Source organism: Takifugu flavidus, chromosome 8 (genome assembly GCF_003711565.1).
Source record: "Takifugu flavidus isolate HTHZ2018 chromosome 8, ASM371156v2, whole genome shotgun sequence".
Lineage (NCBI taxonomy): Eukaryota > Metazoa > Chordata > Actinopteri > Tetraodontiformes > Tetraodontidae > Takifugu > Takifugu flavidus.
Window position 1 is genome coordinate 12670179 of NC_079527.1, and position 23484 is coordinate 12693662.

General features: G+C 45.0%; 3 protein-coding genes and 1 long non-coding RNA gene across 8 annotated transcripts in view; 2 read left to right on the plus strand and 2 right to left on the minus strand.

Annotated features, from left to right (window-relative positions):
• The first annotated feature begins 297 nt into the window (after positions 1-297).
• On the plus strand, positions 298-10041 carry LOC130530355 (6-phosphofructo-2-kinase/fructose-2,6-bisphosphatase 2-like). Of its 2 annotated transcripts, none has more exons than XM_057041435.1 (17): positions 298-446; positions 1153-1294; positions 2088-2213; positions 2468-2564; positions 2644-2710; positions 2806-2880; positions 2966-3022; positions 3120-3244; positions 3747-3954; positions 4105-4251; positions 4318-4422; positions 4501-4630; positions 7149-7211; positions 7287-7351; positions 8171-8362; positions 8758-8815; positions 8894-10041. In XM_057041435.1, the coding sequence occupies exons 2-16, from the start codon at positions 1228-1230 to the stop codon at positions 8809-8811; spliced, it is 1578 nt and encodes a 525-aa protein (XP_056897415.1). In that variant the 5' UTR covers positions 298-446; positions 1153-1227; the 3' UTR covers positions 8812-8815; positions 8894-10041. The 2 variants fall into 2 exon arrangements, with proteins under 2 accessions (XP_056897415.1, XP_056897416.1); XM_057041436.1 differs by having other exon boundaries at positions 1153-1291.
• On the minus strand, positions 3055-11487 carry LOC130530360 (uncharacterized). Its single transcript, XR_008951816.1, has 2 exons — positions 11372-11487; positions 3055-4789 (listed from the first exon to the last, which is right to left on the minus strand). It is a non-coding gene; the product is annotated as an uncharacterized LOC130530360 (long non-coding RNA).
• Positions 11488-11491: 4 nt separating this feature from the next.
• On the plus strand, positions 11492-14830 carry LOC130530358 (complement receptor type 1-like). 2 transcript variants are annotated; one of them, XM_057041440.1, is made up of 11 exons: positions 11492-11658; positions 11751-11951; positions 12323-12422; positions 12499-12572; positions 12976-13191; positions 13280-13465; positions 13819-13915; positions 13982-14055; positions 14134-14310; positions 14415-14600; positions 14676-14830. In XM_057041440.1, the coding sequence occupies exons 1-11, from the start codon at positions 11604-11606 to the stop codon at positions 14699-14701; spliced, it is 1392 nt and encodes a 463-aa protein (XP_056897420.1). In that variant the 5' UTR covers positions 11492-11603; the 3' UTR covers positions 14702-14830. The 2 variants fall into 2 exon arrangements, with proteins under 2 accessions (XP_056897420.1, XP_056897421.1); XM_057041441.1 differs by having other exon boundaries at positions 11519-11658; positions 11754-11951.
• scube3 (signal peptide, CUB domain, EGF-like 3) overlaps positions 14828-23484 on the minus strand; it is a 53691-nt gene continuing 45034 nt past the window's right edge. For all 3 annotated transcript variants that reach the window (XM_057041432.1, XM_057041431.1, XM_057041430.1), the window contains 13 exons: positions 20730-20852; positions 20418-20534; positions 20240-20335; positions 20020-20136; positions 19755-19916; positions 19451-19654; positions 19074-19235; positions 18839-19006; positions 18069-18230; positions 17790-17987; positions 17559-17711; positions 17330-17409; positions 14828-17149 (listed from right to left, as the gene is read on the minus strand). In XM_057041432.1, coding sequence (XP_056897412.1) covers positions 16997-17149; positions 17330-17409; positions 17559-17711; positions 17790-17987; positions 18069-18230; positions 18839-19006; positions 19074-19235; positions 19451-19654; positions 19755-19916; positions 20020-20136; positions 20240-20335; positions 20418-20534; positions 20730-20852 — 1895 coding nt within the window. In that variant the 3' untranslated portion in view covers positions 14828-16996. The remainder of the gene's footprint in view (positions 17150-17329; positions 17410-17558; positions 17712-17789; positions 17988-18068; positions 18231-18838; positions 19007-19073; positions 19236-19450; positions 19655-19754; positions 19917-20019; positions 20137-20239; positions 20336-20417; positions 20535-20729; positions 20853-23484) is intronic.

The window sequence follows — 23484 nt, forward strand, 5'->3', positions numbered from 1 at the left end:
GGTCAAATAGAATAGATATAATGAAATTGATGGAATGTGTTGGTTTTATATATTCATGGATAATTAACAAATAATCATTTATGTGTGTGAACTGTTGAGAAACAGCGCCCTCCGCTGGCTAGATATGTGTTTTACGCAGACAATGTAGCGTCATATTCAAGCGCCCATTTAACTGCACTTTCATACAATCTTGCCTTGCTAAAATATTGTCGGACTAAAAGTGTTTTCTTCTTTTCCTAGGTATGTGAAATATTTTTTAAAATTTAAATTATTTTGGAAAGGTAGACGGAAGTTGCAACCGGAAGTAGTATGCACTAGCGTACCTTCGGCATCAGGAAGCGGGAGGCGGAGCTAAAACCACATCCGACAAGTTGTCCCGGTGTTCTCCAAAGGCGGGCAGATGGCAGCATCGTAAAAAAAGAAGTAAATACCTTAAAGAAGCTGCGGTAGGCTCATTTAAAAAAAAATTATCTTATTCGCGGTTGCCTTCTCCGTTGTTTTGGGCTGTCCTTGTCTATTTATTCGACTGTTCTGTCTCAGTATAGCAGAAGTAACTCACCAAGGTTGACCGTGACGTTGACGTATCCTCATAGATGTCACCCGATAAACGACTCCTGCCCCTTGATGTCCCTGTTGGCAGATTTAGATTTGACAACGCGGAGATGATAAACCTAAAAAAAAAATAAGTAGCTTGTTATTGCTTTAGTGCCATCTTTTACACATTTATGCGCATTACTACAGTAGTGTTAATACAAACTTAATAAAAACTCAAAGTAAGTGCTGAACAATTCTTATACTTTCCGAAGCTTACAAGGTGCAGCCTTTCACAATGTCATTGACTTATATTATATTAGTCTTTGATATCCAACTCCACTGATCATTTAATCAGTTTATGGCCGGGCTTTAGATAAATTGTATTAGAACATGTCAACAAGTTGCTTTGGGATTCTTTTATTTAATCTTGAATTGCATTAATCTTTGCATGCAACAAACAATCTGGGCAAATCTGCATTTCCTCAGCATTTCAAACCATATTAGTGCTGTTAGTTTGTGAGCATTCATTTTTCTTTACTATATTCTGCTATAGTTTATAGTTTTATTGGCTGCTATTATTGAGGGACCACAGTGATGCAGCAGATTTCTCCTCAACAGTGCTGAGCTCATATTTCAGCCCCCCCACCCCCAGAGCGGCAGCAAGCGCGCACCAGGACCTGGATCAGACTGACCATGGCTGCCAAACCTGCATCGGCAGAGTCCAAAAGGACGGACCTCAGAGCCTCATACAAGAAATGTTGTGAGTGGGTTTGTCATTCTTTAAATGTGACTCATTATATCACCAGTTTTGCATTATTGAACTTCGTGCTCTTTATTTTTCCAATATGATGCAATAAAACCCCACTGCAGGCTGTTTTTACCTTCATGTTGATGTACACTGATCATATATCAAAATGTGCAATAAGGCTGAAAGAACTGCTGATTACATCATTATGCACACATGTAATAGTAAAGAACATATTACACATATAAACGCTGTTATGTCAGGAATATGTGACCAGCTACTGTCCTGCAGGACTTATTTCCCCCTCACAGTTGAGATCTGTGGAGTTTTAAATGAGTCTAAAAAAACTGAAGCTTACCCACTATTTAACCTTCTAAAAGCTGTTATCTAAAGAATGTAAAAAGAAATATGCTCTAAGACTCCTGAGTCATGTCTTGTCTTGCTGTCCTTGTTTTGAGAGACATGTTTTCTCCCCAGCGCCAGAGAAAAAAAGAATCATCTAGAATGTTTTCAGTTCAATGTCACACAAGGTTAGGCCAGATTAATAAATCAGCAGCAACCCTGGGAAATATTAACCAACAATCAAGAGATGTCGGCGGAAGCATGACAGAAATGCCAAGCTTTACTGGCTGGTATGAGGGCAGTGCAGGTGCCACTTAGATTCCTTCACAACATTCCTTCTGTGTGTTTGCAGTTGGCCTGTCTGCCCTTCTGCAACATTCTAGGAGAAACATTTAATGACACGGCTCATTATCAAACACACCAGTTATGCAGGTTATCAAGTGTCTTCTCTGTGTCCAACCTGCAGCTTGGGCCTCCTACATGACCAACTCTCCCACGGTGATCGTGATGATTGGGCTACCTGCCAGAGGGAAGACATACATGTCCAAGAAGCTGACGCGCTACCTCAACTGGATCGGCGTGCCAACCAAAGGTCCGTTAATGAATGCGGCCAGAGTTTCAAGGTCAAATAGGAGTCAAGTGGAGATTTTATTGGTTTGAGCTCTGACCGGTAATTCAATTCTTCATTGCTATCTAAAAAAAGAGAAAATGCTGGGCCTTAAGGTGTGTTTGCCACCTTGTCCATCGAGCCAATTATTTTACCTGTTTGCTACACAAGCTGAAGAACTGGTTTAGCACGTATTCACGGTCCTGTTCATGCTTTGCCTCCACTCTCTCCTCGTGCAGTGTTTAATCTCGGTGTCTATCGAAGGGAAGCAGTGCAGTCGTACAAGTCCTACGACTTCTTCAGACATGACAACGAAGAAGCCATGGAAATTAGAAAGTAAATATTTTTTAGGACTTTATAATCCTAATAAAGGGTGCGATCTGCTGCAGTGATCAGTTTTCTTCTCCCTCTGCAGACAGTGTGCTCTGGTGGCTCTGGAGGATGTCCAGACCTACCTGAATGAGGAGGGAGGCCAGATCGCTGTGAGAATACAGCAAAATATCTGATCGTGTGTGTTCTTATTAAAGATGAATTGTAAATTGTGTTTCTGAAATGTCGTTCCTCTGGTTTTATCCAGGTTTTTGATGCCACCAACACCACCAGAGAGAGGCGGGAGCTCATCCTTGACTTTGCAGAGGACAATGCCTACAAAGTAGGAAATATATTGATAGTTTGATTGAGATTATGATTTGACTCAAAAGAATCTTGATTTTCCAATGATTTGTTTGCTTTTCAAGGTGTTTTTTGTAGAATCCTTATGTGACGATCCGGACGTCATCGCTACAAATATCTTGGTAAAAAATGCACTCCAGCCTTTAGGCTGAAGTAACTTCACTTATTTACACGTTTAATAGGTCGCGCTGTATCATCCCTGTAAATGTCCCTTTACAGGAAGTGAAAGTGTCCAGTCCAGATTACCCTGAAAGGGACAGAGAGAGTGTCATGGAGGACTTTCTGAAGAGAATAGAGTGCTACAAAGTTACCTACCAGCCATTAGATCCAGATTATTATGACACGTAAGAACCCATTTTGAGGTAGTTGGCCATATTTGTAGCTCACGTGATTCTTTCACATTTTTGGACAATTCTCAACATCCATTCACTTAAACAAAGCATCATTCAGGTCCAACTTCCTTTAAATTATGTGACGTTGATTTAGAAATGGATGTGCAGTTTCAGAGATTATCCAGCAGGTGGCGATAAAGGAACGTTTTAGTTAGAGTCAGATCTATGATCACTGAAACGGTGACACAGTCATGTTTGCATTTTATATACCACAGAAATATATATAAAGCCTATAGGAGAGATTAAGAGTGTTTTTTCCCACATTTTTGTTCATCTATCCTAAAAAACAGCTCCATGTTTTCAATATCTCTGTTTGTGCAGTCAAGGTTTTGCTCTTCTTGAACCTTGACTAAAGTTCCGACGTGTGTGTTTAGACTAAACTAAAAGAACAAGATATCCTACAGTCACATATCACTGATGTTTGCATGCCTCATTTTCTGATATCCCCTTCCAGGAACCTGTCTTTCATCCAGGTTATCAACGTCGGCCGTCGTTTCCTGGTGAACAGGGTGCAGGATTACATCCAGAGTAAAATCGTCTACTACCTGATGAACATCCACGTGCACTCCCACTCCATCTACATCTGCCGCCACGGAGAGACCCATTACAACCTGGAAGGGCGCATTGGGGGGGACTCTGAACTGTCAAGCAGAGGGCGAGAGGTACCCTAATATGATGGCTGTACATTTCTGAAATATACTCTATTTCCAAAAATATGAACACAATCATTGATAGTCATGGAACATGCACCTGATAGTGGCTTCCCACTGAGATAATCAGTAATCTACTCTCACATATTTTCTCTCCATCAGTTCGCGGCAGCTCTGAGGGGTTTTGTTGAGGAACATAAACTGTCAGACCTGAAGGTTTGGACCAGCCAGCTGAGACGCACCATTCAGACAGCAGAGGAGCTGGGAGTTCCCTATGAGCAGTGGAAGATTCTAAATGAGATAGACGCCGTACGTATGCTGATGTATTACAGGGTGGACGGGTGAGGGCGTGTCCTCAGTTGTTCTGTGTTTCAGGGTGTGTGTGAAGAAATGACGTACAAGATGATTGAAGAAAAATACCCGGAGGAGTTTGCTCTGAGGGATTCAGACAAGTACAATTACAGATACCCTGGGGGGGAGGTAACAGCTTTTCCTGTCCCTCACATTTCACGCTCTGGTTCTTCTACATATCTATGAGTCCGTCTCTCCTCTCTTTAGTCCTACCAGGATCTGGTTCAGCGCCTGGAACCAGTCATCATGGAGCTGGAGCGCCAGGGCAATGTGCTGGTCATCTGTCATCAGGCCGTCATGCGCTGCCTGCTCGCCTACTTCCTGGACAAGAGTGCAGGTTCGGTGCATGAGCAGGAAATTAATTCAGTCCGAGACAGCACCTGTTTTAGAGATATATTTGCTGAGTCCTCTCAAGTGGCTTTTCCTGGGGCGGCTTCTGGTGCCAGATTGGTGCTGAAGAGCTTGTTTTGATTCTGGGCGCTGCGATCCGCATGGCCTGGTGCAAAAACCCCAAATTGCAGCAAAACAATATTTCAGACACATCAAAGGCAGATATTTATTGTCGCTTTAAAACGAATATTTATCGAACAACATTCCGAAAGAAAAGCAACAGAAAAGCCTGTGTGCACCAAAGAGCGTTGACAGAGTGTTTGTTGGCGAAGGGCTCCAGTATGTTGGAAAGGTTTCTGAGGAAACTGGCGGGTCCTAGCAAAGGTTTTTAATCAAGAGGTTTGACACGCCCACAGCAACTCAGTGGTTGCCATGGAGATCTATACTGCCTGCCATGAGAGAGCTGTTCCATCAGGGCAAAAGCGGGCTCATCAGGAGAGCTGCTCACGCTCTACTGCTATTTTCTGAGAGGGAGGATCAGGAAGAAGAGTTTTCTACTTGGAATTACTGGATCTCGTTTGTGGCTGTAAAGAAGAGACAGTTGACAGATTTCCTGCTGCCGCTCTCTGTAGCCGTGCTACTGTGGCCTTTTTACAGGGACAGTGTGGAATATGTCAGAAAGACAGGGAAAATGTGCTCGCTAACTTGAATGAATATCCAAATAATCCCGGGAGGAATCTGGTTCTGGTCCCGCCTCTTACAAGGGTTTACAGACTTTCCGCTCAGAACCTACATTGACAACGCCAGTGTAAGAGTGTAATTAGTAAGCTACATTTTTATTTAAGTGTAAATCTAGAAAAAATAAGGCTGATTAAAAACTGGGAAGTTCAACTGGAGTCACAGGTAATGCGGAGGCTAACACCAGATGGTGCAGGAAGTGGTCACCGCAGCAACATGTGTTAAGATGTGCACCTCCTCCACACCTCCCTCACTCACCTGGAGAAGGCTGGAAGCACTGTGAGGATCATGTTTTTTGATTTCTCCAGTGCATTCAACACCATCCAGCCCAGGCTGCTGGGGGACAAACTGGAGGTAGCTGGGGTGGATCACCACCTCACAACATGGATTCTGGACTACCTCACACAAAGACCACAGTTTGTGAGGGTGAAGGGCTCCCAGTCAGATCGGCTTCTCTGCAGCACCGGTGTCCCGCAGGGAACAGTTCTGGCTCCTTTCCTGTTCACCCTCTACACCGCGGACTTCTCATACAGCACATCTTCATGTCACCTCCAGAAGTTCTCTGACGACTCTGCTGCTGTCGGCCTCATCACGGACGGGGACGATACGGAGTACAGGGAACTTATTCAGGGCTTTGTGGACTGGAGCCTGCGGAACAACCTCCAGATCAACGCTGGCAAAACAAAGGAGCTGGTGGTGGATTTCCGCAGGCGTAACAACCCTCCGCCTGCACCAGTGAACATCCTGGGAACGGATGTTGACGTGGTGGAGTCCTCCAAGTACCTGGGTGTTCACCTAAACAATAACCTGGACTGGACACACAACACAGACGCCCTGGTCAAGAAGGGCAACAGCAGACTGTTCCTGCTCAGGAGGCTGAGGTCTTTTGGAGTGCAGGGACCCCTCCTGAGGACTTTCTATGACTCTGTGGTGGGATCAGCCATCTTCTACGGGATAGTCTGCTGGTCCAGTAGCATCACGGACAGGGACAGGAAGAGGATGGACAGACTGGTAAGGAGGGCCAGCTCTGTCCTGGGATGTCCCCTGGACTCAGTGGAGGTGGTGGGAAACGGGAGGATGATGGCTAAGCTGTCATCCATGTTGAACAACACGTCCCACCCCCTACAGGACACCCTGACAGCACTGGGCAGCTCCTTCAGTGAGCGGCTGCTCCACCCTCGCTGTGTGAAGGAGAGGTATCGTAGATCTTTCCTGCCAGCTGCTGTCAGACTGCACAATAAACATAACAACCGCTAACACAATCTGAATATTATATATTCTGATATGTATATTGTATTCACCCTCTGTACTATGTACAGGTACACAGAGGCCGAGTATCCATTTATCTGGATTATTGTAAATATACATCCTCTTTGTATATTCCATTTGATTTCTATTTGATTTTATCTTATTTTTCTCTGAGTGCTCTTGTTGCTGTTGTTGCACTGTAAATTTCCCCGTGTGGGACAATAAAGGATCTGAATCTGAATCTAAGAAGTCTAAACCACAGCTGATCCCATCAGGGTGGGTGCTGTTTTGGCCAATTTTTGTTCTCTGTTCACCCGCCTACATTGGGACGTGCCCTGACAGAGAAGCCATGTAATGCACCTTTGTTACAGAACAAAAATCCCCTTGTTCCCCTGTTGCTTGTCTGGGGTCAGGCCCTGGGATTCTGGAAAGCGCCTTGAAACAATTTTGATTGTATAAGACGCTATATAAATAAAGATTGATTGATTGTTCACAGCCACAAAAACAAGCACCTCACTTTGTTATTTTGTGTGTCACAGATGATCTTCCCTACATTAAATGCCCCCTCCATGTGGTCCTGAAACTGACCCCCGTGGCGTACGGTAAGCCCGCTAACTAAGCCACTTTTTCCTGCTTCCTTCTGGAACCTTGATCCTTGATTCCTTTTTCCCCCTTAGGTTGTAAAGTGGAGACATTCGACCTAAAGGTGGACGCTGTCAAAACCCACAGGGACAGACCTTTAGTAAGCTTCTCCTTCTATCTTTCATTCTCTGCATCTCAGTTGTTGTTGTTGTTCACAATCACAGATTTTTGGCATAGCTGACATGCTTGGTGGGGCTGTGGTGTTGGTGCAGGTCTTTGGCACACCAGGCACCGAGTCTTTGAAGTGAGGCATTCAGAAACAACCCACTGAATTTTCTGTTTAAAGCCCAGTAGAAACTCACTGTCCTTCACCTCCAGTTCCTGGGCCAGGGCTCTGTGGGCTGGTTCTGGCCACCAGACTGACTTTCCCAGTGCAGTCTGACCTGTACAGTATGACTGGATAAACTCCTCTGGCTATTTCTAACTTTTCAAGCTAGAATTATGCAAGGTTAGCCTGCAGAAGACGGTTCTTTAGCAGGAGTCCCTTGTTAAACAACTAAAATAAGTGAAATGTCTGATTCAGTGTGGCCACACACACACTCTTAGATTATTATTTTGCAACACACACTACTGTAAGGTGAACAGTGTTATTACAACAAATAAGGGTTTTTATCACAAACAGCTGGAGTGAAAACCAGACTGGAGTGGACAGGGTCTGGGAATAATTATTTTTTAAAGCAGTGTTACGACGCACACCGACTTCCTTATTTGTCCTGTCCACATGTGCTGCTGCAGACTGTTGACCACAGAGAGGGTTTTACTGAGGAACTCTTAACTGTCCAGTCATCTGAGGCCAATATGACATGGTGGTTAGAAATAGGCCTTTTTTAGTTGTTTTTGTTGTCCGTTGCATCACGTGACTTTGTCTTTCACTCATCTTTGTATTTGTGTGTCTGTCTCCATCACTATTTTCATGAAGAACAAAGTGCAAACAGATGTTGCTCCACCGGCGTTCCTACGCCGGAACAGCTTCACTCCTCTGTCGAGCCAGGACCAGATTAAACGGCCTCGTCTTTATAGCATGGACAATCTCCCCAAAGTACACATGTCCCATGTGCCCACTTTACCCAGCATGCAGTTGTCTGAGGGTGCAGAGCTGCTACAAAGTGAGGTCAGTATGAAAACAAACGTTATCACCTGGATTAAGCAGCTAACCACGTTAGCCACATAAACTGCACTGATCATGTTTTTTACCTCATCCTGTAACCTTTTTGTCACCTTTCTTTCATGATGAAGATAGAAGGTCCTTTTTCCACATTTAAATGGCACTTTATTTCCTACACATCACGTTTTAACCTCTTTCCGAGTATTTATCCAGTTTTTAATGGCGCAGATGACCTTTATTAAGCCTGCAGAGCCGTCACTGACAGAAAGGGAGCCTTATGCTCTGGCCAGTGAGCTCAGATTTGAATGTTTGCCAGTTAAAACACACATCTTTTTCCCTTTTGGTTTGCTCTTTTCACTAATGTCTTCAAATTTCCTTCCCTTCCTCTTTGGACCTCGCAGGTCTCTGTAAATGGCTTCAGCGCTGGAGACACAGAAGACTGTGTTCGAAGCTGAAGAGGTATTTTCAGTCATTTTTCTTAAATAGGAAACTTGTTTATCAGTGTATGTTGCATCATGTTTTGTCCTGTTTCACCAGTTCTAAAGACCAGGAATAAAAGCCCCTCCAGCGCCAGCCTTTATACTCCTAAACTGGGTCCCGACATATTTGGCCATGCCGTGATCTGACAGTTTAGCTGAAGCTTAGCTGCGCTAAGTCTGGCTAAGCTGCCTGTAGAGGGACTACCTGCACGGCATGGCAAATAGTGAGCCTGACCTGGGCCTGGCGCCCATCGTTGTTTCTCCATTGTTGTTGCTTTTCCTTCATTTGTCTCTCTTTTATTATAGATTCTTTATTTCATTGTTAATTTTGAAATCCTGGAATCAACATATCCAGGTTTAGTTGTTAGCTAAAGACATTTGGGAGGCCTTGATTGTAAAACAACGAGTGTCTGACAATTAAAAAAAAAAGATTTTGCACCAGGAAAGCGGAGATGAACCAGCAACCTCGGTCTGTGAATCACAAGATTGAAGCAAGAATCCAGCACTTAAGGGGCCAAGGTCCAGGTTTTCTGCCCTACCGGGCAGGTCAAACTTGTCTACTTGGTAGGAGAGAAAACCCGGTAGGATTTTGGGTTTAGATTTGGGCAGGTCTGTAGCTGTAGCTGTTCTTTCTGAGTTGCGTTATTAGTGGACCAGCTGTTCTTAGAACAGTCTGTAGTCTACAGTGTTGTATTATTAGATGTAGAATATGTTGATTGTTGATTTTAGAGTTATATTTTCTGTGAAATATTTCATGAAATATTCCACAAAAGTTAACGTAAAATATTTAAACATTCCCAGGTGATATCCGTCCTTTCTCCCGTGGACTGAAAGTGTGCAGTAATATTTTTTTGTTAAAGATACAGTAATGTTTAACATTGCTGCTGTAGTTTTTTCGTTTGATGGTTCTATAGATAAATATCGACAGCGTTAAGAAAATCACTTCCTGTAAATATTTTAGCATTTCTACAAGAAATCCTTGCAAAGTTCAGAAGACTTCAGCAGCTGTGGATGTTTGTATTTTATTTTAGTTCCCTAAGAGATTGGTGTACTTTGATTGTATTGGAAACAAATCAGTGCCTTTTATTATTTAAGAACCTTTTTCGCAAAGGTATAAAAAAAAACTTCAGAGCTTTAAATGTATCACATGGTGTTGCACATTAAAGTTAATAAAGTTCACTTTAACTTTAATGTTCTTTCTTGCAATTCTCTTTGTGTGTTTTTCTTGGCCTCCACCTCTGAAACCCTCATGTGAATTCTCACAGCTTCCAAAGATAATTTGGAGGACAGCCGTTCTTTTGCTGTTGTCTGGAAAAGTTCCTGATTAGCTGAGACCAAAAATATGTCATTTCTTACCAAAGTGTACAATTCTGGTATGAGATAACATCAAAAATATTAGTACCCACTGAACTCTGAGTTATTTTAGCAGTTGACATTTGCTGAGTGATTACTTTCTAAATGTCTTCCCAGACCTTTAGAAGGACTTAACTCAGCTGTGTTATGAAGGAAAAAGCCTTTAAAACAAACCAGCCAGTTTATATTTAGCTGTCTGGGCGCTGCCCGATCACAAATCTTCTGAGTTCTGGTAGTTTTAACCTTCTCTGGTAGCCAAAGGAGGGAAAACGATTCATGTGGTCAACAAATGAAAAAACATGTGAGAGGTGGGATCACACCATCATCAGGACATGATATAACATGACATTTCGTCTCCAAGAGTCCTGGAACAGGCCTCAGTGGACGAGTTCGGCTCACCCAAACTGTCGCCAAACTGAGTCACTCGGGGGGCGTGTCTAAACGGACTCACCATACATAGAGGGCGTGTCCAACCGCAACAAAGACGCATAGGGGGCGTGTCCAAATCTGACGGAACGTGAGCAAATTTCAGATCATCATCGTCATCATCTATGATGTTACAGTTTGCTGTCTGCAATATGTTTCGCGAAACTTGTGAAGATAAAATCACATATTTTTATTCATAAATATTTTTAACACTAGGCAAAATCACTTCAGCTCAAACATCAATAAATTATCGACAATATGATGTTTTAAGTTTAGGACAGCATTATTGTCAATTCATGTACGTGTACAAGACATACTAGAGGGTTTAAATTGTTAAAAGTAGGATAATAGTAATACATTTAAATTGTGAAAAAAATTAAAAAGCACAGACATTATATTTTCCTGTATGGATGATGTAAATTTAAGCAAATGGAGGCAGATGCAGAAAACTTCACATCATTTAAAAAAAGAAATAAACTGCTAACATGAAAGATGTGACTCAAAATCAGAAAAAAAAATAAACTCGTCACCACCAAAAATCCAGATTTATGTGGTTCAAGTTACCCACAAAACGAACAAAAGATATGGGCTCAAATATGGCAAAATGTTATTTATGTTGTTTTTTACGTTATTTATATATATGTCTAAAATTTAATCAGTTCTCAGAAAATCATAACAAAATTAACTATTTTAGGTGCCGTGACATAACTATTTCATGGACAACAAAATTATCATAATGAAGGAACTTAAGTCTTACGTTTTAAATCCGGAGGAGTTGCAATCCAATTAGTCCAGTTTTATCCCAGTTGGCTTTATCGTCAATTAACCACTACAGATCACACAACAAGCCTATGGGAAAATGCTTTGTATCCGTGCTCGCGGTTGTAGTTGCTATGGAGACGTGCCACCTCCCTCTATAAATTGCCTCATCTAAACCTCCTGCTGCCACTTTAAACTCTGCCTGGAGGACTTGTTGACGAGACACAAACATGAGGACGGTCGGCTGGAATGTTGTGATTGTATCGTTCGCCTACCTGGCTTCAGGTAAGAGGGAGAGAACAAACAATTTTGGAAGGTTCTGGCTGTTTATTGGGTTTAAGCTGATGCTATTCTATTTTTAAAAAAACAACAAAAAGCAGCTGAATTGCCAAAGAAGTGCTCTGCGCCGCCCGAGTACCCGCACACCACCCTGGTTAAGAAGTACAGCAGCAGAAAGATTTTCAATGCAGGAGAGAAGATTTATTATGACTGTGCAGAAGATTTCACTCCATCCAAAGGGTTCCGAGCTGTGCAGTGTTCACGCGGAAAATGGACTAAATTGACTCTCAAGTGCGAAAGTGAGTAAATGCGGCACAAACGACGAACAATTTCATCTTTTTAAAGGAGAGTTTGGATAAGAATTTCCACTTTAAAAGTATTTATTTAAAGCTGATAAGCTGTCTGCTGCCCTCTAGCGGCCGTCGTCTATACCTACGCTGTCTTCATGTAGATTGAACGTCCTTTTAAAAATGTAGTTTACTATCAAATTTAAGCAGAAATTGTTGTATAGAAAACAAGACACGAGTAATTTAAAATCGGTGCTTAATGTTAATGTATATTGCGTTAATGACGTATACAAATCAACGAGAACTCTGATCGTCATTTTGATTAATTTTACAACTTTGCGACAAAGGACTCAAACTATCTGCTGCCGTCTAATTTTTTCCAGAGAAATCCTGCGGAAACGCTGGGGATCTGCCAAACGGACAGTTCGAGTATGAAGGGAATTCATACCTGGGGGAGAAGGTCTTCGCCGTATGTAACCAGGGGTGAGTGGGGCCAAATCTGAACATTCTGGGTGGAATCTGTTTCTAAAGCACCCCCCTCTCCCCCTCACGCTGACAGATACACCCTGAAAGGACCCAACTACATGATCTGCAAGAAGTCCGGCTGGACGGGTGAGATTCCAACCTGTGAAGGTGAGGATTCGTCACAGATTGGAGCGTCATTAAACAAAACCCGCAACACTCCCTGGTTACCGCCCGCACGCCGCTGCGTCATTTTAATTTCTTAATCTTTCACCATTTAAATGGAGCGCGACGGTCACTGCAATGTCAAAGCAGGACAAACCAACCGACAAGAGAAGCTGAGGCTAAAACATTCGCGATGTGTCTGCTGCCATCTTTGCGGTGACGTCATTTGCAACCAGAGCGGCAATCGTGACGCCAATTAATCCGATTATACATGTGATCGAGTCAGCCTGAAAGTTTTGGAATGACTAAAAAGCATAAAAGGGAGGAAAGAGTTTATTCAGGGATGATTTTTAAAAAAAACAAAACAAAATACCAACCTTAATCAACAAGTGTGTTTTGGATCCCCCAGAGGGGGAGGCCACCTGTTCCACCCCTGCGGTCGCCAACTCTCTCAGCCCGTCTGGAGAGGTGGTCCGAGCGGGCGACAGCGTGAACATCACCTGCCGCGAAGGTTTCCAGCTGGACGGAGCTCAGCAGATCACCTGTGGTCCAGACGGCCGGTGGGGACCTCTGCCCCCCCAGTGCCTGCGCACATACGTTCCAACCCAGTTACCTGATAAAGACCGTGAGTTCGCTTTTCTTCAGGTTGATTTCTTTTTTTCCTGAAATTGATTAATTCTGGTTAATGAAACTCTTCCAAATGTGACCCGCAGTACGATGCGGCGTCCCAGAAGCCGTCAGAAACGCCGACCTTGCCGACAGATTCACCACAATGAAAAGCTTTGCTTCTGGTGACCGCGTCCACTATGTCTGCGAAGTGGGACACGTCCAAGCGGGCGGGAGCCGATATCGCAAGTGCGTCGCCGGAAAGTGGACGCCGCTGCACCTTCGATGTGAACGTAAGCATGTTTTTATTCATGGCAAACCTTTGCCACCTTCCAGACGGCCAATTATTTTCAAATGAACTTGGTGACACTGCCAGAACCTGACCGTGGCTCATCTGTCTGCTTTGATCCTTCACTAAGTCTCTTTGATAATTGGATGGGGAGATGGAAGTATTGAATCACATTGCTCGAAACCTGAGAAAAGATGAATCATCTTGGTTGTGAGGCAAAAATAAATACTGTGGGTTCTGTAAACGCTTGCGACACTGCCACACCTGCCCACTGCCAATGAATTAATAAAGGAAGTTGTTTTTATCACATACCTTTGACAAGAATCTATCAAATCTTTGATTCCCATCCCATAATAGGAAAGTTGTGTGGTTCTGCTGGAGAGATTACGAACGGAGAGTTCGTCTATACTGGGGTCCAGTTTGGCGACACCGCCACGGCCGTCTGTGATGAGGGGTGAGTAAACGGCGCCGCTCACATCGTTTCATTCCACCTCTGTCTAATGGGACTTTACTGCTGCAGGCATCTCCTTGTTGGCCAGGCAACCAGGAACTGCATGGCCCAGGGTTGGGATGGCCGCGTTCCCATCTGTGAAGGTAAGCCAACCCCCCCCCCAGCGGACGAGGTTTGAGTTCCCTTCTGTGACCGTGAAAATGCCGCTGCTAATCTTCCAGCTATCGACTGTGGCGAGCCTCCGAAAGTGGCGAACGCCGAGCTGCAAGGTTCTCAGGAGCCGCCGTTCACGTATAGGAGCACGGTCCACTATCGCTGTCTCACGGGGACCCTGATAGGATCACGGGAGGTCTGGTGCACCCAGGACGGGACGTGGAGCACTCCTCCCACGTGTAATGGTGCGTCCCAGGAGCCGACGTTCCAGCGCTTGTCAGCTATTTATACTCCTGCCATGTGAAGGCCACTCAGACGACTGTAAAAGTGGCATCTGTCTTTGTCTCAGATGTGACGTGTCCCCCTCCAAGAGTGCCAGGAGGCTTTTGGAGCGGAGCCTCGAGGGCCTCCTACGAGCACCGAGACAGCATCACTATCGAGTGCAAGCCGGGCTACGCCTCCACCGGCCCGCGCGTCGTCACCTGCGGGAGCGACGGCCGCTGGTCGCCCGGCCTCCCGCGGTGCGCCCCTAGAGGTGAGCCAACGCCACTGCGGCACAAAAGTCGTACAGTTTGACGCCACTGTTGACCTCCGAACCTTGTTGTTTCAGCACGGCCCGTCCGCAGGAGGAACTAATCCACGCGCTCATATATTCACCAACACTCTGCAGGGATCCAAACAGTCTATTAAAGTCGGAACCTGCGATTCTGCACTATTTTCATTTGTATAAAATCATTATTACGGACATTAAAGTGGCTGAAGTGAGGCTGAAGTACAGTATGTTTATTTCGATAAGTGTTTTGGACAGTAACAAGTACAAACTTCTTGTTTAAACAGTCGATAATGTTATGTGTATCATCTCTAGACTAAAACTGTGAGCATTTTTACGAACAGACAAGCTACAAGGGGGGGGGAAAGACACCATTTCCATTCATTTTAAAAAGACAAATACAAAATCCAGACATTTCTTTACATGATCAATAACAATTCAAGTGCAAATATCATCAACTCTGATACATCATAGCAAACTCTTGTTAAAGGCAACAATTACAAAAAATAAAATAAACTCGGGTTGCAGGACGGAAGCCTGTTTGGAGGGAAGTACTGGACAAAGATCGCACTGTGGGTGTCGACGGCACACAGACCAGATGTAAACATCTGTAGCTTAGTGAGACGGCTATGGAATTTCAAACCAACGTGACTTCATGGTTTTTGACCCGGCGTCGGTCAGAAAATCCCTCGTTGCATCCTGACGTTTGGGTTCTTAAAAATACCAAGTTTACGTTTACAATCATTTATTTTATTTTTTTTCTATATTTACATGAACGGGGACAAAAGTTCCCCCCACGAAGGTTCTAGCAGAGATTAGAGAAGAGGAACTGACGCTGTTATGAGGGTTGAATATGCAGTTTGCAGGACTCTGACTGCAGCGACGATGAAAGTGACAAAGTTCAGGGAGTTTTTGTTCGCTTTATTCCACAACTGGGATGAGGAAAAAGGTGGTTTGATCCTTTTGGAACTAAAAATAAGATGCTTTGAGTGTAATCGGGCTGCTTTCAACCTAAACTCTACTTTAAAAATGACTGCGTTGATGTTAGCGATGCTAAGCTAGTCTTTTTTTAATCTGAATGATCCTGATGCAAATCAAGACATTTTACCCTGTTTTGGACAGTTTTTTTCAAATGAAAGAATAAACTAAATTATGAAGGGAGGATGAAGTAATCTAGGAAAAGGAAATGTAGTGCACTAAACAAAATGAACTTTTTTTTTTTGAGTGGGGGGGTCTTTGGAAGAGCTGTCTTCACTGGGACAGATCATGAACTTCGACTGGGGACTAAAAGGGAGGGGACTGGGTGTCTTTGGATGTGTGGGATGAAGATTCCGGGGGGTAGGGGTCCTGCGTAACAACTGGGATCAAAGAATTCAACCCTCGTCTGGATTATTTTCATTATTTACAAGATTGATGGAGACCAAAGCTCAGAGACGGAGATGTGAGATTATCCCTTGACCAAAATATTTTGGACGTGAAGCTTCTTTTTTGTTTTAATCTACAGATTTAGTGAGTCGACTACATCAGAAAGACAATATGAGACTGAACAATTAAAGTGACCTTTTTTTTTTTTTTTTAAAGAAAAGAAGCAGCAAACAATGTCCCTCAGACATTTCTCTCTCTCTCTCTGAGACGCACTCCACTAAAAAAATCACATTATCTCATTTCTGCAGCTCTCAGAATTTTCTCCACCAGAACCACACATCCACCCCTTTTCTGTATCTATGCTGGGAATAATAAAAGAGCAACAGAAATTGTCTGAAGTTCAGAAGAGGTTGGCACAGTCTGGACAGACGGAACATTGGACTGTTTTAACAGCAACGCCCTTAAACTGCTCTAAGAGCTCGGATCTGGTAAGGCTGCGAACGAAGGTGTGAATTTTAGCAGCCGCTCCTCCTCGAGGACGGCGCACGGACGCCGGCGACGGGGCGCCTGGGTTGCGCAACGCTGTAACATCAGGGGTTGGGATCTAGACCGCTCGTTTGCACAAATACAAGCTGAAAGAGCGCACGCCAAAAACACGGCTCCTGTCTGAAACGGGCGTTTCTCTTTTCCCTCTGTGGTTTCATTGCACAACACGATGGAAAACAAACCCACTCACATTCTTTACATCCCCATTAATGCCTCAGATTGGGATTGCAGACCTGTGCTACATGGATCCTTGACAAAAACAACAAAAAAAAAGATTTCCATTATTCCTCAGATCTGCATAGTTTTTATATATATATAAAAAAAAAGATGTCAAAGCCTACGGAACAAATAAGAGAATAAACATACTAGTATGTTTAATTCCTGTGAGATTTGCAGGATGTGGTCTGTAAGGGGAGGGGGCGGGGGCCGGGAGGTCACGACCCCGGCGCTTCGGAAGCTGTTTGACCTTTTTACTTGTAAGGTCGCAGGAAGGCCGACACTTTGCTGCTTATGAGACGTATGAAGGAGCGGGGAAGCATCTCGTTAGACTCCCGAGTGGTGTACTTAAAGTAGTTGTGTGGGTGAGCCAGCACGTCGAACAGTGTCTTAATCAGTTTTTTATCCTGCGAGGAAGAAGAAAAGGGTGTAAACTTCACGCACGACCACATTTTATCTTTATCTTTCCCTGGAACAACAGTCACCTATGATATCATCGTGAGCACTATGAGGGCTGATTTCGGGACAATTTCTTGCTTTGTTCTTGCGATTTTGTTGCGCAAGTGCCAGACATTGGCGAAACTAACCTTCAGGATTTCCTGATGGTTTTCTGACGCATACAATCTCCCGTCTCGAACGATGTCCTCTACCAGCTGCTCGTAATCCTCTGGAATTGGGAGAGAAGGGAAAAAAAGGGTTGATTTCTAAAACTAGAAATACAAAATTTCCAAAGAGAGCAAAGGTTCAACGGCTAACCAGGTAGCATTAAAGGAACTGGGGTTACTGGGGTTACGAAGGGATTCTGTGCTCACACACCATCGTAGGTGACGTAGGGGATCTGGAAGCCTCGGGCGCTGTTGACCTCGTTGGACTTGAAGTTGATCCAGAGCCGTCTGGATCGGGCCGTGAAGGCGATGGGTCGCTCGTAGGTCTGACAGGTCTCGTAGGTGGTGATGGACGTGGCCGACCCTGGCAGGGACGCACGCGGGGTAACGTCAAAAACACCCATTTCCTGTAAAACTCCAACCCCACAGAGGGGAAACTCACAGTTCTTCCTCATGACCAGCACGTCTCCACACTCATCCTCGGAGGGCAGGAAGATCTCCGGCACCACGATTAAGATCTTGCGCTTGCTGGGGGGGTTGATGTTCCAAATGCACTCCACATTAGCGGGGTAATTGCCGGGATAGTTGGGCGACTCGATGTAACCCATAAACTCGCCCATCTCGCCACCACATTGCCTGTCTAGACACGCGCGCATGAAATGAAACATGTCAGCGGCTCCAGGTTTAGAAACCAAGTGAAAACAGTAATTTCCAGACTCACTCTTGCACTGGGAGACGCTCGTGGCACCATCGAAATCAGTGGTGGTGTTGCCGGGGCAGGAAATGCAGTAATTCTGTCGGAACTCTGTCTGATAGGTGCCTACGGGGCAGCGGATACAGCGGTGAACCGTGGTGTTGTAGTAATGACCAGGAGAGCACTGGACTGCAGGGGAGAGGAATAAAGCTGGTTTACAGGGTTTCTGCTGCAGAAGGTTTCGGAATCAAACCGAAAAAACATGTAGTCCTTGTGCGTCATGCTGCCACCTACTGGCGGAAGGTATGGAGAGTTTTATTGGTTCCAATCAGGTATAAAAATGCAGTTTGAGATTCCCAACAATGAATGAAGAGAAACGTTTATAGCTCTTTAAATCATTAGATTTAACCAAGGTTGGGCTGAATTTAAACTGTGGCTAAATTGTAAATTTGGATTAAAGCCAGGCATGAAAAACAGAGCCATTTAATCCCTGTCCGCTCCCTGTCCTGTGGTGTTAGAATCACAATAACCCGATTTAAAGTCCTTATATTAAATGCAGCTCTAGTCCTGCGGGTCTCTGTGGTCCTCTGACCCGAGTCTCTGAACTAATTCTGCTTTTGGAAGTTTTCTAGTTTGGAATTCTGAGATTATGCAACACGCGCCCGGCTGCATCTACGTAAACAACTAAAGGCCACTTATCCAGGCTGCTTTTGATCCCGTTTTATAAACGAGGTCGTGATCTTTGATATTCCGAGTGGATTTTTTCCCCTCTTTGTTTAAAGAAGAAACGTACTGACCTTTGACCTCACAGTCATGGAAGGAGCTGGCACCTTCCCGTTTGGTGCTCAGTCCTCCCCCACAAGGGAAGCACAGCGTCCTCCCCAGATCTGGTTGGTAGGCGCCCTGAGGGCATGGCTGGCACGGTTTGAACCCGTCACTGGAGAAGTACCCCATCGGACACTGGCCTGGATGTGGGAAGCGGTTTTAGAGAGCAGAATTCCTCGCAGAACGTGGAGTTCCGAGCTTACATACCTGCACAGGAGGAGATATTCCGCGCGCCGACAGGCCCGTGGCCGTCGCTGCCAGGGCAGAGGTCGCAGGCCAGCTGCCCCTCCTTCTCCTGAAAAGTGCCCGGTGGACACGGCACACAGCGCTCCTGTTCACCGTGGTAATAAGACCCTGATGAGCATCTGACTGAGAAAATACCCACAATGACACAAAATGTTGCTTTTTAGAAAAACAGACATTGGTTCTTGGAAGTGTTTATGAATGGATCTAAATCTGCATCCGTCAGGTGTTTCATGTAGTTCTACTTCTGCCATGAACACCTAGAAACGGCCTTTTCCTGCTTTTCAAACCGGAGCTACATCTGACCGTACGACCGATCCGTCCCAGTTGTGCGGCCTTACCACATCTGCTGCCGTCCCTCTCCCAGCCCGGTCCGCAGTTCTCCTGAATGGGAGCAGCCTGGGGGAGTTTTTGAGCCACCTCGTATTCCAGCCCGGCGACTCGGATCAGAAAACGCTCTTGATTGATGGACTTCTTCAGCGCTTTGATGTAAGTTTTCACCTGCTTCTCCATGCGCTGTCTGAGGCAACTCAGATTGCAGCTTCCTGGTCAGAACCACATGAAACAATTCAGTGGACAATCCGGGTCGGCGCCAAAACGGCGAGCAACAACAGGGAATTTGATGTGGGAAATGTCGGCAGTGACCTGTGGTGTCTCCAGGTTTGACCTCAGCCTCCAGCTCCAACGTGATGCGCGTCACCTCTTTGTTGGAGGGGTTGCGAGCGCGCCGCCCTTTGGCTTTCTTTGAGGAGTCACATTTAAGGTTGACAAATGTCACCAGGCAGTTGCTGCAGGGCTGGGCACTTCCTGCGGGCGACAAAAACCATTATTTAACAGATTTAAAGGTTTAAAAAAAACAACCTCCGCTTCAATTCACTCTTCTTGTCCTTCCAATCCACGCTACACACACCTGGACCGAGTGTCCGTCCTCTGTCTTCTGTCCTGCCACTCAACTTCGGGTGCAGGTGACATTTGGCATTTTTAATCTTGAAAGAAGCCGTCTGCTTGACTGGCGGGGCCAGAGTCTCTACAGACAAACACAGCACAGTGGGTGGAAGCACATCACCTGCCCATCAGAGCACACGGAGAGTACTTTAGATCTAATAATAGGAATCTGGAGGGAAGCAGACCTATGCAGGACTGGCTGCTGCTCGAATTGAGCCTTGCTGGAGATTTTCCTCGGAGGATGGGGATGCCACAACTGACAGAGTAGCTGTTGTCAGACTCTGGACACACAGACGGCATTTGTAGCTTTGAGTTAAAAGGATTTGGGATGTAGAAGGTTCATTCTGACTGTGGGTGGCCTACCTGCCAGGTAGTGAGCCTTGGAGGCGCAGGTGAGGGAACAGCTCTCCTTCTTTCCTGTCTTGTTGCAGGTCAGTGTGGCCTTCGGAGCCACGAGTCCAGGAGGACATTTCACCAGCTCTGAGGAAAACACAAAACACAGAATCAAAATGGTTTTTTTTTCTTAAAATACTATGATTGATAATAAAGAAATGGACTTTGTTCAAGAAGTCCTATTTCATTGTACTTTTAAAATATTATCTTTAGTCACACTGGCGTGGACAACAGCGTTGTGATTTCCATTATTGGCCACAGGGGGGCAGTGCTGCTACATACCGACGCAGTCTTTCCGGTTCCAGTGCAGCTTGAACCCTGGTGGACAGGTACACTCATAGCTGCCCAGAGAGTTGATGCATCCGTATTTACAGCCTCCACGATTTATGCTGCATTCATCAATATCTATGAACGAAGAAGAGATGTTTGGTGGAATAACTCCCAAGCGAATTCCTTGAATTCAATCCTGTTATCATCTAACGCAAATGTCTAACTGTTAAAAAACAGAAAAACAATGCTGGTGGAAAAATCTGGATTCAATTCTGCTGAAGAAAAGAGCGGAGGAAGTTTTCAAGGAATGTGGAAGTTCTGGGACTTCGTTTCATCCCCTCACGTTCTGGGAAGATTTAAGTTTTGGTCCGTAAACAGAATTTCGGTCTCTTTTCTTGATGTTGCCACATTCAATTTCATGGTCAAAACTTCTCCGCTCTTGAGCGGGTGAGACTTGTGGCGAAGAGGAAATCATAGCGACGAGCGCGGAGCTGAGAGAGCCGCCGAAAGCATCAGGCATCCAGATGCAGGCTGCTGCCTTTGACGCTAAACCCAAAATGAGCTCAGCGAGTGGAGCCGAGGATGCCGCAGACGGGGACCTCGGGAAAGGAGGAGATAATGGCAGTGATTGATGATCTGGCCTGCTGATACAAAATGCTCTTTCTAGTGCTGTTCCATTATTCACCACGAATAAAAAAGGGGCCGCGTGCCTCTGAGCTGCCTGCAGAAGGTGACTTCATCAGCGGCGCTCTGCCGATGTGCATCCAGAGCTGTTTAAAAACACTGATGTGCTGCTTATCCTCTGCATCAAAGCACCCAATTTAAAGGACAAAGAAGTATAATGAATATCTGACGCAAGCGGAGCTCGTCCGCCAACAAACGCTGCTTTGATTTCTTTGTTCCTCCCCAACTTGAAATGTAACCAGATAGATGCGTTCCCGACCTTTGTCTCGCCAAAGATGAGTCAAAATAGAAAAGGGTGCAGTAAAAGAAGACAAACCGACGTTCAGACTAAACACTTGCTTTGTGTAATGGAGATGAATTTCAGGAACGGTTGCAGAGTTCATGGAAATGTTATGCTAAATTTTAATCTCTCTTCTGGGTTTATTTATCAAAGACTCACAGTCCAAACATCTCGGTGTTTTTTGGGAAGAATTTCCCCTCGACGGCTCAAAACGCCCGCACGGTTTCGGCTTATTGAGCTGAACTCTGAAAGCATTTTCAAATAACGGCAGGATCAAATTTAGTTAATTCAAGTATTTAGCCACAACCGCTCAGGGGCGAGTTTCCTCTCAGATAAGCAAAAAGGTTGCTGGTTGTTTAGCTAGCCCAAAGAGTGAATTGCTGGATATATTCTCACTTGGGAGGAATGCTGACAGGTTTTTGCACAATGCCTGACAGCCGGTCGCTGACCTAATTGGGTTTGTCTAGGGTGAGTCTATAGTTAAACACTGGAGCTTTCTGGATTGTTTGGCAGCTATATTTCTGTTGATGAAGCGCACAGGGAACAACATAACCTTGGCTGCGGCCGGCCTGTGAGACAGTCCAGTTGGGAGCGCCGTAAATCTCCGGGGTTATCTAACATTTGTGACAGCGCCGATGAAAAGTGAGGGGAAATCATTCATCACAGGACGGCTCAACAATGGAGCGCGCCAGGCCATCTTCTCTCCTCTCAGACGCTCAGTGTGGCCTCATCACAGTCCATCATGTGAGTAAAAAGCATTACAAATCCAATTCTTGTTCTTTTATTACCTGAACTGACAGCCAATACAGCTTCCTCTTGTAGAGAATGGACCCCGTGAACCTCAGAGACCCTTGTGAAATACGGCGTGTGTAGTTGTGACCATAAAAGATGGACTGAAAAATAAATGTTGCGCTGTGGGATATAACACGACCCAGGAACACGACACAGCCCCGGTGTCATTTATGTGTTTTATGGACGTCAAAACAGTGACGTTTACGGCCGAGTCGTGATGGACTAAAGGGCCAGTGTTGCTGTTATCTTTAAGTTTCTGTGTTTTAGCTCGCGCAGCGGAGCCTCCGTTCCAGTGTTGTTGGCAACATTCCTCATTCAACATTTTCTTACAGCATTCCTGATCAGTGGACTTGTCAAACTACGGATGGAAGACAGAACAAATGCCTGCTAAGCTGTGTACTTCAGCGCACACGCACCACCTCTCTCCATCCGATCATCTCTTCTGGAGCTTTCTTTTGGCCCGGAGGCGCTGGAGACAGCAGCAGATTCTAAGTGGTGATACGCACTCCATCAAAGGAGCACTGCATCATCCTGATGGGCTCTGCCGGGCCTCGTTGCACCCGCCGGGCAGCTCAGACCTGCCCCCGCACACCTCCTCCTGATACTGAAGGCTGTCGCTACGATCCAACTACACCAGGGTACGTTCAGAAGCTTCCTGTTACTGTTGGATCAACATGGTCAAGCTTCACCCAGGACCATTACTCCAGCGTTTCATGTTTTAGCCCATTAACTACAGAAGAAACACTGTTTTTTTTTAATATCAGAAGTTCTTAAATCTATTTCCTGCCTTCGAGGCAGGAAACCTGTTTCAGCTCATTTGAAAATCTACTTAGAAAGACCTAAAAATTAGCCTGAAAAAGGGAAGCCATCAGTCATTCATTAAGTCTGAGAGTGCAGGTGCATGCAGGCGCTTTGCCTTGCTGGTTGTATGCCAGATGTATGTGCGTGCTGCACAAAAGGCCACTTTCCTTATTTCTCTGGAAAAAAAAAGTGAGAATTTAATTGTAAATA

Bases quoted from the DNA above. Each gene is read 5' to 3' on its own strand.
- LOC130530355 (XM_057041435.1), top strand. From the start codon at position 1,228: ATGGCTGCCAAACCTGCATCGGCAGAGTCCAAAAGGACGGACCTCAGA. The intron at 3,023-3,119 runs GTAAAAAATGCA...GTCCCTTTACAG, and splicing joins TCATCGCTACAAATATCTTG to GAAGTGAAAGTGTCCAGTCC. The intron at 3,955-4,104 runs GTACCCTAATAT...TCTCTCCATCAG, and splicing joins TGTCAAGCAGAGGGCGAGAG to TTCGCGGCAGCTCTGAGGGG.
- LOC130530358 (XM_057041440.1), top strand. From the start codon at position 11,604: ATGAGGACGGTCGGCTGGAATGTTGTGATTGTATCGTTCGCCTACCTG. The intron at 12,573-12,975 runs GTGAGGATTCGT...TGGATCCCCCAG, and splicing joins TGAGATTCCAACCTGTGAAG to AGGGGGAGGCCACCTGTTCC. The intron at 14,311-14,414 runs GTGCGTCCCAGG...TCTTTGTCTCAG, and splicing joins CACTCCTCCCACGTGTAATG to ATGTGACGTGTCCCCCTCCA.